The sequence below is a fragment of the Neophocaena asiaeorientalis genome, unplaced genomic scaffold (assembly GCF_003031525.2).
Source record: "Neophocaena asiaeorientalis asiaeorientalis breed wild unplaced genomic scaffold, Neophocaena_asiaeorientalis_V1.1 scaffold246, whole genome shotgun sequence".
Classification (NCBI taxonomy): domain Eukaryota; kingdom Metazoa; phylum Chordata; class Mammalia; order Artiodactyla; family Phocoenidae; genus Neophocaena; species Neophocaena asiaeorientalis.
The window spans coordinates 4019123-4032059 of NW_020174551.1; the positions used below are offsets into that span (position 1 = coordinate 4019123).

The window sequence follows — 12937 nt, forward strand, 5'->3', positions numbered from 1 at the left end:
GATTTAAGAACAAAACAGAGGAATAAAAGGAAATAGGAGCTGGTTCTCTATCTAGACCTGAATGTTCAGATTATTTAAAATGTTTGCTTTAAGGCTAGTCTGGGGTGGGCAAAATAGATGATAGCCACACAACTTGTTTAAGAAGCAAATAAAAAATATGAAAGCCACACTACTTGTTTACAAAGCAAATGAAAAAAAACAGTTCTGAAGAATAAATGAAAAAAATAGGAAGATGAATCAGATAGTTTTTGAAGAACAGTGCTTACCTGAAAAATATCTTTCCTTCTCAGACTTAAGGTGAACAGCCTTATTTTCTTACCAGTGCACTGATATTTATGATACGGATATGCTAGGTCCTGAAATACAATTGATTTAGGAATTTTGTTTGTCTTGTCAGTGTTCTAAGTGCATTGCACATGTGCGCGCACACACACACACACACACACACACTATATATATATATGTATATATATATATATATATATATATAAAACCTTAGACTCCAGATTGTTAGGTGAGAAAGGTTTTGACCTGCCCCAAGTGAAGCTTAAAAAGAAAGACTCAAGAGAATGCCTATATGGCACCAACCATACAAATGCAAATACAAATGGGAATTTCAACCAAATATTGGCATTTTATTTCTTAGTGCAAATCTCTTGTGTTAGACTGCAGTACTTGCACAGTGGCCCTAAAGTCCAGCTTTCTCCAATATGTTTACACCGTTGTGTACACTGTCCTAGTGGTACAGAAGGTAAAGGGCACTAAGCAACTGTGTAACGAAAGGGGCTTCCTTCTCGGCTCCCCACAGCCACCAGTATGAAAGGACATTAAAAAGGCAACAAGCTTTTTCTAAGCCATGAAAGCCTTTTGAGGGGAGAGAAAAAAGTGAACTACAGGCTTAAACCTAGCAATGACTATGATTTGAACCTTGTTTAAAATGCCCGCAGGCCTTCTGGTGATTTGTGAGCCCCTGGGTTTCTGGAAGGTGTTAGGGTACTGGATAGAGGGTTGGTTTAAGTCTTCAAAAGCTGTTACATTTCCATTTCTATTTTGTGTCAGTTAATAAACAATTACATGTTTCATACACACAGATAAATAAACAGGTGTGTGTGTGCGTGGGTGTGTGTGTGTTTTGCTTCAAAATGAAATGATTTGAGACCTTTCAAGTATGCATAGACAAGGCATGAGGGGAGGTGGATGGAGACCGTTTGACGGTATTCACCACCTCAGTTTTTCAGCTGGCTTATCTCACTGTTGACCATTGCTAGCAACCAGGATGTTTTTTAACCATTTGACAGTTTCCTATTACTTTTATTATTCTCCATGTATTGTTTCATTTTTACCTTTTATATCTGTTGCTTTAAAGGCAAGAAGCAAAAAGACCATGGATATTTAAAAACAAGCTAGTAAGCAGCCTTAAAATGATAATAATTCTAAAAATTCACCTCAAGATACTGTGCACCAGATTCTTAAGCTATATTTGCCTGATCAAAATTCTTTTCTTTTTTCTTTTTTTGGCCGTGCTGGCTTATGGGATCTTAGTTCCCCCACCAGGGGTTGAAGCCGGGCCCCAGCAGTGGAAGCTCCGAGTCCTAACCACTGGACCTCCAGGGAATTCCCAGAATTCTTATGTCACATATCAAGATGTCTCTTGTACATGAAAGATCAGTAAAAAGAAAATATCGTGGCCATTTAATCTAAATTAGCTTTTTAACAACTAGGGATAAAGACAACCTGTTGTTTGAGGAAAAAAACCAAAAACCTACCTGCAAAACTTAGTCTGATACCTCTTATTTATATGTATACAAAATTCTAAGAATTAGCTAATTGATTATTTTACATGCAAACCAAATATTAGGTCATGAAAATAGTTTTTGTGTCTTTTGAGGTGATAAGATACAGTTAAATGTCAGTCTTTCTTTTAATATATATTCTCTCCCCAAACCAGACACAAGATAAAAATTATTCTTAAACTTGTTTATCAAGAAATCTGCTTTCTCCTACACAAAGTAAGTTAAATAGCATGTGTCTACAGTCAGATGGAAAAAGTAAAAATTTGTCATATGTAATAAATACGTATGAATAATATTAAAGACCATTTTAAAATGAACTTCATAATAAATCTTTAATAATATGATGATCTATAATAAAATATTTTACTGAGGGCTTCCCTGGTGGCTCAGTGGTTAAGAATCCGCCTGCCAATGCAGGGCACATGGGTTCGAGCCCTGGTCCGGGAAGATCCCACATGCCGTGGAGCAACTAAGCCCGTGCGCCACAACCACTGAGCCTGCGCTCTAGAGCCCGCGAGCCACAACTACTGAGCCCGTGTGCCGCAACTACTGAAGCCCACGCGCCTAGAGCCCGTGCTCTGCAATAAGAGAAGCCACCGCAATGAGAAGCCCGCGCACCGCAACGAAGAGTAGCCCCTGCTCACCGCAATTAGAGAAAGCCCACGCAGCAATGAAGACCCAACACAGCCAAAAAAAAAAAAAGAAAATGTTTTACTGAAATTTTCTTCTTTATCATGCCACAGCAAAACGTCTAGACGATTAAGGGAGTTTGCGAGATTATGTGTTATGGTGAAAGGGATTTGGCATCAAAACTCGGGAAGTATTAGACCATGGGGATAATCTCTGTAATCAGTCACCTGAAGCATTCTCAAAAGACTTGTGAGAGTTGGGACTTCCCTGGTGGCACAGTGGTTAAGAATCTGCCTGCCAATGCAGGGGACAGGGGCTCAAGACCTGGTCTGGGAAGATCCCACATGCCGCGGAGCAGCTAAGCTCGTGCGTCACAACTACTGAGCCAGCACTGTAGAGCCCATGAGCCACAACTACTGAGCCCACGTGCCACAGCTACTGAAGCCCCCATGCCTAGAGCCCGTGCTCTGAAACAAAAGAAGCCACCTCAATGAGAAGCACGTGCACCACAACGAAGAGTAGCCCCTGCTCGCTGCAACTAGAGAAAGCCAGCGTGCAGCAACGAAGACCCAACGCAGCCAAAACTAAATAAATAAAGATTTGTAAGAGTAAAAGTGTGCATTATTAGCAAAATAAATCTTACTTCTTACTCTTCCTGAGGAATTATCCTCCAGTTTGACTAAGTAGGAAAGAAAATTTATATTTCTCCCTATTTAATCTATTTTAAGTTGCACATTCTCTGTTAAATCAGGATGCATCTTAAAATCAGTAGCATCTTACAGTAGCCGTCAGCCATGCTTCAGTTATGACTGTAGTTACCATTGTACATGTGTGGACATCAAACATGGCAGCATCAAAACTTGCAGAATGGGTGTCAGTAACTTGGAAGACAGGAGAACTCTTTTTTTTTTTTCTTGTTAACCCCTAGGAACCAAATGGTTGTGGAGAAGGTGTGAATCAGACATGTTTAGCAACATTCTTTAAGCTGGAGTCAAAAGTTGGCTAACACGTAACTGCAAGGTCAGCTTAGGAGCCCCAGCACCAATGACTCTTGGTTGTTTTATGGCTTATTCTAAGAAATGCTGTATCATCAAACTCCTGACGATACCGTCAAAGGACGATACCATGGATAAACACAGACATCAAAGAGTCTGAGTTAAATGCTGAATGTCAAAAAGTTTGATGAGTACCGAAACCAATTTCTTCCACTTAATATTCCATTTTTTTTGCATGTACAAGTATGATATATGGTGAAATAATCTGTCTAATTAAATTTGTAACAGCCCTTTCAATGAATATGAAGGAAACATTCTGATCATCACAGTTTAACTTGTGGGGTTTTTTGTTTGTTTTTCTTTGGGTTTCTTAAAAGTACATACAATAATGATGCTTCTTACAATGATAGCATCTTAGTTTCAGTGAAAGAGGGTATTCAGTTTGGAGATTCAGTACTTTCTCCTCCTCTCAGAAGATAGATTATTAATGAGCTTGAATGAACTCAAATGCTTGCTTTCTATACTGTGTTCCTAAATGCCCGTTGCGTTCCATTTTAACAAAAAGCTGCAGGCTGTTTTTATTTTTGTTTAACATAGGGACTTTTTCTGCCAAGACTTTTCATACTATGTGGCCCCTATCTAATTGTCCTCAGAGTATTTCTTGGGAGGTGAAATGCTAGCAGTTCAGTTTTGCACGTATGGGTTCCTTGAAAGCATTGGGTTGACTCTTATTTCTTTGTTAGGGGTGCAGGCTGCATCTTTATTGAAATGTTCCAGGGTCAACCCTTGTTTCCTGGGGTTTCCAACATCCTTGAACAGCTGGAGAAGATCTGGGAGGTAAGAGAAGAATTCCTCTTAGGAAGAAAAAAAATATATGCATTACAAACTTTGAACCAAATTTTCCTTAGAGACAAATGAAGCAGTCCATCTGCTTTGAGAGAGTAAGCCATATTTTAAGGGTTGTGGAAACTGTGGTATTTGCCAGGGGCATAAGCACCTTGGGAATGAGTGGTCAGGACCCCGCCCCCCCGCCCCCGCTCTCCCGTGGCAGCCCATGAATCCACTTGCTTCCGGTGATTATTGTCTCAACCTCCCAGGGTAGTTTCTGCCATTACTAGTTAAACACATCCCTGCCCTGCCACCCCCAGCTCTAAGTCTACACTATATTTGGCCCTGGATCTTTGTCAACTGAAGACAAGGCACTGAATTTTCATAGAACCCTGATAAAACAAAGGCTTCCTGTGTTAGTGTGAGAGAAGAATGCCATGTATCATGCTCCTCCAAAACCAGATCCCTAAGGTAACCGGGTGCTTTTGTGTGTGTGCTTCCATTTCTCTATTCATGATTTATCCCTCCCTCATTTGCACCATTATGTACTTCATTTTTATGTCCCTGGTAGCTTATATGCCATGTGCTATAGTCATTTATATATTGCTGTCTTTTTTTTTGATGATTTTTAAATTGTGGTTAAATATATATAGCATAAAATTTACCATTCTAACCATTTTTAAGGATACAATTCAGAGCATTAAATGCATTCATATTGCCATGGAACCATCACCACCGTCCATTTCCCAAACTTTTTCATCATCCCAAACAGAAGCTCTGTATCCACGTAGCCAGCTCCCCATTTTCCCTGCCCCCAGCCCCTGGTAACCTCTCATCAACCTTCCGTCTCCATGAATTTGCCCATTCTAGGTTTTCATATAAGTAGAATCTTAACAGGATTTGTCCTTTGTGCTTGGCTTATTTCACTTAGTGTAATGTTTTCAAGATCCATCCATACTGTAGCATGTGTCAAGTGCTTTAAACTGGGGTGGGGGGAGGGTATCACTTGTATCCTGGATTCTGCTCCCTTTCAAGTTTGCTTGCTTCAAGCAAGCATCTAGAGCATACTTGCTAACAGCTTCCCAATCGGGTATCTTGGGAAATACTGCAGAGTAGGATTTTTGTGTGCAGATGAGGAAACTTGTCTTTTCTCAAACTTCTTTATGATTTTGATTCAGTGGCCCCAAATATTTTGCCTTTCCAGGAATGGTATAAAAGTTTCATTTTCGAATTGTGTCTCCACTGTGGAGTCCTTCATTTATTTAAAAAAAAAAGCTGAGTTTATCTTTAATACACACATGAAGGTGAGGAAAATCCTCAGGGAACATTTAGGAAAAGGGAAGAGCTAGTTGCTAGTGTCTGCAGGGTCAATGGCTCACCTTTATGAAGATATTCTGTGCAAACCAGTCTAAGGCTACAGATTCATGACCCAGAAAACATTGTGCTTTGTGAATGTCAAAATAAAGTAAAATGTCCTTTGTGAAATTAAGACATTTTATAGAGATTAATCACTGCCATTAAGCTTTCTTTTGGAAACATTGGGGATACTATGGAGGAACATAGGAAAAATTGGGATGCATTCACAAACTAAAAAAAAAACATTTTTCAAGCCAAAAGTTGTTTTTTTTCCTCAAAACTACCCTGCAAGACCAAGAACTGCTACCTTCAAAAAGTATCATTGGATGATATCATCATCTAAACTGGAGGCAGCCTAATGTAATTAATGGCTTTAGAGTCGAAGACCAGCATTTGAATTCCAGCCACTTTTTAGTGAGACGAACGTGTACAAGTTATGTAGTCCCTCTGAACTCCAGTTTCCTCACTTGTTTATGGGGCTAGCGATAATGACTTTCTAACCTTTCTGTGAGAATTTCATAAGATCAAATGCATCACAAGCCCCATGTGCCATTAGTGATCGATAAATGTTTGCTTTCTCTCTCATAGAAATTATTTTCATAGAGATGTTTCAATGACCAAACCGTTAACAGGCATTTCCTAATATTTCACCTAATTGTTCTGTTCTCCCGCTTAATATTACTTCTTGTCCACATTAGAGGAAGCTCAGCTAGCACTGCCTAGACCAGACCCTGCAGTGATCTTTTACACATTTGAAAAGTTTTTCCTAGCCATTAAATGAGGACACAATATTTATTGGACACTCATTGTCTTATAAGATGTTACAAGGCGTGGAAAAATGGAAAGAATAGGAAAAATACATGATCTATGCTTTCACCTGTTGTTCAGTCTGGGTGGGGTGATGGGTGGAATATAAGTAAATATATGTAAAACAAACATAACCTATGTATAGATGCAAAAAGATGTATGTATATATAGATAGTTAATAAAAATTATAATAGCTAAATTATAATAATATATAACTTATAAATTTATAAATATAAATTATAAAAGAGCTAAGGTATGCTATTAGGATATTTGAAGAGTTATATACAAACTGATTTTTTTACATTACTTCCTATTTTTAAATGATTGTTTTCTTAAAAGCAATCATTTTACAGTTCTTTGCATTTAGCATAGCACTTAGAAATCATGGGACAGAAAGAATGAGTTAGACGTTTCCCAGGACCTGATGGCTCTCTAGTTATTAGTTCAAGTTTCCGGGACTGGTCTTGGTGGCTGACGCTGGCCATCTGAAGATGTTTTACGTAATTCAGTAAGTGAAAATTTTGGACTTGTATCTGGACATAAAGTACCAAAACATGAGTGATGCAGCCAAAACAAATGTGTCTTAACAAATGGGTCCAACAGGTCCTGCCCAGGAAGCCATGTTCACGTCTACCATTATTCTTATCACACTGCAATAAATCAGAAGGACTTTATTTTGACATTTATGACAACTCATTACAAATATAAAACAAGTAAACACATTAGAAATAACACTGGCTTGGTGTTAGTAGACATGAATTCTGAACCCAGCCCTAACTTCAGGTTAGGTGGTAACGCAAGTCTCATAATTTATCTCCCTGGGTCTCTAGCATCTTAAAGTATATTTGATTTTCTGACTCCATGAACTTGTGACCTCTTTGAACAAAGTGTTAAGAGAATATTGTAGCTTCTATCTTTTTTTTTTTTTTTTTTTTTTTTTGCGGTACACGGGCCTCTCACTGTTGTGGCCTCTCCCGTTGCGGAGCACAGGCTCCGGACGCGCAGGCTCAGCGGCCATGGCTCATGGGCCCAGCCGCTCCGCGACATGTGGGATCTTCCCGGACCGGGGCACAAACCCATGTCCCCTGCATCGGCAGGCGGACTCTCAACCACTGTGCCACCAGGGAAGCCCAAGGCCACAGTTTTGTTACCACACATCTGTAGTTCCGTGCTCTGAGGACAAAGAGAGAACCACATTCAGCAGTGTGTTATCTCTTACATTACTACATCCCAAGCAGCTTGGAAATTCAAACATTACAAATGGCTCCTGAGTTGTGTTTTACTAAAGGTGGTCTATTTCGGGTTCTATGATACTTGATGTAGGAATTGCTTCTTTGAAAGCAATGGTCTAGTCTACATCTCCCAACCTCTAATCACAACTTTTCTTTACATTTATTCTGAGATCTCACACTTAGGAATAAAGACATAATAATAAGTCCTGAATTTTTATTTTACCATCTTTCTGAAATGCCTCCGTGTGTGTGTGTGTGTTTACATCTGAATGGCTGTCATCAATTTTTAATCAATTTTTTAGAAATCTAATTCTTTCAATAAGTACTTTTAGCAAATAATACCAGATGTGGTTCTAAAATCAGAATAAAATAAATGATGCAGACTTTAAAGCCATTAATCAAAATGCCTTCAGTTTCCATTCCAACAAAGGCAGAAAACAGCCCTTGCAGCCCACTGTGGTTTCAAACACAGCACTCACTAGCTGCCTTTTAAGAGCCTTCAGGGAGGGAGTAAATCAACAATTTTTGGTTTTCAGTTTCCCGGTCAGTGAAGCGGAGATTGAGTACAAGTGAAAATGAATTCAATAACTTTCAAATAAAAACTGAGCATCAAATTTCCAAATAAAGGATATTGAATTTTTGTTTAAACTTTTAAAATCTCAGGCTTAAAGCTTTTAGCACAATATTCCAGAATTGTTGGTACCCATTTTGTTGGCTTTAATTACACAATAATACAAAGTAACCAACAATTCTGGTAACTTTCACCTTAGTGAAAATATGGATATGGTCGTTATTTATTTCCTTTATCGCTTTCTCTTCATTATATTTACTTTCTTTCATTGTGCTTTGCCAGGCAACAGAAGACGTAGGGGTACATGTGAATCATCCCACCCACTTGTTTACATGCACATCTGTGCAAATACATAAAATGGTAGGTTAACAAAGAAGAATTAGCTTCCCGTCCTCTGGCCCTCTCCCACAAAAGAAGAATTAGTCCAGTTGGTTTTTCAAAATGGATTCCAGGATTCTTAGTGTTCCCTCCGGCTCAGGGTGGCTGCTAGGAAAAGCCTGTAATCCTCTCAGTAGCTTTTCAGTTTGTTTAGGGAATGGATCAAAGAAAGAAGCTTCTACTGGGTGGCTTAATTTTTTTATTATGGGAGGGAAAATGGCGCTTCAGTGTCTTTTGTTTGAGGACAAGCTTAACAGACACCAAAGAGTGTACTTCTCGGCTAGAGTCCTGGTCAGCAAGCTGGTAAATATTAAGAGCCTTCTGGATTCCTCATTGATTATTGTCAGTCATTGTTGGGCAGTTGACTTCCTGCCATAACAATTGGGCCAGCATCTGTATCCAGCATTTTACAAATGGATTCACTAGGCTTTTTCTATGAGAGATGCTTCTATAAAGACTTGTACTGAGATATGCTTCTAAGAAGAGTTATATTGTAGCGGTGTATGAAAACTACTAGTGTTTTATTAATATTTCACAAAAACAATATTATTCTGGCTCCTAGATATAACTGACATTGGGCTTTTATGACTGTCTTAAAAGAATGGTAAGATTTTGCCTACAAGGGAACTCACAGTAACAGCACCATCTAAAATCTGAAGTGTTTGTCTTTATACTCCAAAAGACTTTTCATAGTAATTAAAAACTAAAGCTTCAATTTGGTAATCCAAAGCACACGTGAGCTCTTTTTCAAGTGATGTTGTTAATGTTACTATCCACCAGTTAAAAACCAAGTACCATATTCCAAGCTGCTGGGCCACAGAGAAAACAAGCAGATGAGATGAATTTGGTAGAAAAGACTAGAGTTAGGTTTGGGATCATTTTTAGCCAACATTCCACTGCTTAAAGGTCAGTAATCTGAATCCTTTTTAATTTGAGCACATCGGGGAACAGCTGAATGCCCATGCTGAGGCATAATTTAAACTGTCAAGTGTCTCCTGTTGAGACATATATATATAAATACAGTCATCTGATGTAAGGCAAAGGGACACTTTATCACTCCTGGCTTTTTCTATTCCTAACTCCCAATGCAGCATCCTAATGTATGGTGATCATGCAGTACAGAAGACATAGCTCGTTTTACTGTGCTTCACCTTATAGCACTTTGCAGACATTGCTTTTTTTTTTTTTTTAACAAATTGAAGGTTTGTGGCAACCCTGCGCTGTCAGATGATGGTTAGCAATTTTTAGTGAGGAAACATTTTTAAATTAAGATATGTACATTGGTTTTTTAAATTAAGGTATGTGCATTGCTCTGTTACGCACTTAATAGACCATAGTATAGTGTAAACATAACTTTTATATGCATCAGGAAACCGAAAATTTGTGTGACTCACTTTACTACAATATTAACTTTATTTGTAGTACCAAACCCATAATATCCCAAGGTAGGTCTGTAGATATTTGGGGATGAGAATATGACTTTAAGCAAGGTCATATGATCTGTATTAGTCAGAGATCTCCAGAGAAACAAAACCAATAGGAGACATGTATGTATTTGTGTGTATGTGTATGTGTGTGTGTGTACGTATGTGTGTGTATCTCTTGTGATTCATTATGGGAATTGGCTCATGTGATTTCATGGAGGCTGAGATATGTCCTCTGCAAGCTGGAGAACCAGGAAAGCTGGTGGTATAATTCAGTCTAAGGGGACCACTAGTTTAAGTCCCAGAATCTGAAGGCCAGAGAACTAGGAGCTCCAATGTCCAAAGGCAAGAGAAGACAATGTCCCAGCTCAAGAAGAAAGAGAGAAAATTTGCTCTTCCTCCACCTTTTTGTTCTATTCAGGTCCTCTACCAATTGGATGATGCCACCCTCGTTGGTGAGGGCCAATCTCTTTATTCAGTCTACTGATTCAATTACTAATCTCTTCCAGAAACACCCTCACAGACACCCCAGACATAATGTTTTACCGGCTATCTTGGGCATCCTTTAGCCCAGTCATGTTGACACATAGGACCATAGAAATACACTGCAGTTTTGCCCATGAAACTGCAAATGTTGGAAACACTGAAGTTTCTTTCTTTAACACATCAGCTGGCATAATGTGACATACATTCATTTCTTCCCTCTTCCTCCCTGATGTGTCCTTCATACCTGCTCCATCCACCTCATCTCCCCCTCATCTTTCTTTGTCTTTCTTTGGCTTTATATAGGTGTTGGGAGTCCCTACAGAGGATAACTGGCCTGGAGTTTCCAAGCTACCTAACTACAATCCAGGTAATATTGACTTGAGCCTCCGAAAGCTCTGAGAATTAGCAGTGTGAGAGCACTGGCCCCACAAACAGAGTGTCCCTCTTTAATTGTTAACAGTGTAGATAGCTCTAGACAGATTTTTAGACTCATATTCCCTGACTAATCTTTTTATGAGGAGGACGTCATTGAAATAGTAGTTGAGATTAGATCAGTTCTCCAACTCTGTAAAACACAAGTAACAAGCTGAATAACAATCTGGAATGACTGTTACTGTGGACTCCACAACCATTTCCAAATACCCAATGGCTTAAAAGGACAACTCAAAAGATGGTCTCATTTTTGAGCCCAGTGACTATCATTGAGTTTATTTGCTAGGTTATTGTATCTCGTAAAGTATAAAAAGAAAGCTAATACAATAGTGGGGAAATAAAGGCTCACTGGGCCTAGAACAGGCCAGGTGACATGTCTCTAGATTGTATCAGAGTTCATCCATTGTCTCCAAACCTAACACTTGGTTATTTTCTGTCACACATTTCGTCCTCCAATACTGGCTCCTGGGGGTGGAAGTGTTGCCATGGGGGATGTCTTTGAGAAATGGTCCCAAGAGCATGCCAGAGAGGTCAGATTACCCAGTTGTCACTTTAAGGACATTGAGACAGAAGAGAGGAGGCAAGCAATGAGCTATAGGATGAAGGACCATATCAGAGGTTGAGAAGCAAGTAATGGCCATACCAGAGCTGGACTCTTGCAGGAAGGATTAAAGGGGAGGTAAATAGGTACAAATTAGGGAGAATGTGGCCCAAGTCTGATTTTCCAGGTCTCTATATTATTCCACTGTCCCATAACTAAAAATGGAATTTCCCCAAGTTGTTGTCATTACTAACTTTGGTATGAGGTTATCCTGGAAGGGTTTTTTGAGAGCAAGAAATTGTAAGGAGATTTCAAAGACAATTAAAATGGAAAACATGGGCTTCCCTGGTGGCACAGTGGTTGAGAGTCCGCCCTGTGCTCCGCAACGGGAGAGGCCACAGCAGTGAGAGGCCGGCGTACCAAAAAAAAAAAAAAAAAAAAAAAGGAAAACAAAAGACATAGGAGGATGGGAATTTTTTACTTTTTTCTCCAGCATCTAATAGTTTTGCTCAAACAGCTATACATAGGGTTCAGGCATCTTGAACTGACCAGGATTGTGGAAAACCTATACCAGCTAAAGACCAACTGTAAAGTCATTTCAGCTGCTTTGTGAATGACCTGTATGCATTGCTAAACGCTGTTCAGATCATTTCCAAATAGTTTATCATTTCTAATGATTTTGCTTGAGTTTACTACTTGAGAAAAATGCCACCCTCTCGCCACAGGGCTTGGAATAACGCCTTTTCCCTTTCACTCTCTGAGTGAAATGGGACCCCTCAGCTTCCTAACATGGACGCAAGCAGAAGTTTAGGGTCACAGATGGGTTGTAGAAAACAATTTGGATGATCTCAATACAAAGCTGCCATGGTGAGCATATGCTGTTCCCCCAAACTTGAAATGTTTGGGTTTCAGGTTGATTCAGGCAATAAATAGTGATCCTTGATGAGAACAATAATGATAGAAACTTGTCCAAAATGCTTCCCTGCCAGGTTCTGTACTAAATAAGATAACTGGGTTCCAATAAAACATTGAGAAATATGTTGCATTTTTTATTTTGCTGTCATTTCAAAGTAATATACAATTTTTTATTTATGAAGAGAATTCTCCAGGCCCAACATCAATAGGTTTCATACTTTGCATTGTTTTTCTAGTAAGGATTCAATTTAATTCAAATAAGTCAAAAATTTCTGAGCACCTACTATCTGCCAGGCACTGTGTAATGTGCTGGGTTTGCATAGATGAATTCGGCACATTCATGGACCTCTAAGAGGTTGTGTTTGTATTCATTCATCCACACTCTTTCACCAGCTCTCCTTATGGGGGTGTGTGTGTGCTCATTTGTGAGCCCCACTTCCATGGGCTTGGGCAGTGTATAGCTGTGGGCCAGGCTAGGCTTACGAAAGGAAGGGCGTTGTAACCTTAGTCACAGCCAAGATGTCTCAACTTTTACTTGTAAATCTTAAA

At 39.2% G+C, this 12937-nt stretch overlaps 1 protein-coding gene across 2 annotated transcripts in view; it reads left to right on the top strand.

The window, feature by feature from the left end:
- Positions 1 to 12937, top strand: part of CDK15 (cyclin dependent kinase 15) — an 88209-nt gene that overhangs the window by 41099 nt on the left and 34173 nt on the right. For both annotated transcript variants that reach the window (XM_024757400.1, XM_024757401.1), the window contains exons 9-10: positions 4162 to 4255; positions 10804 to 10867. In XM_024757400.1, coding sequence (XP_024613168.1) covers positions 4162 to 4255; positions 10804 to 10867 — 158 coding nt within the window. The remainder of the gene's footprint in view (positions 1 to 4161; positions 4256 to 10803; positions 10868 to 12937) is intronic.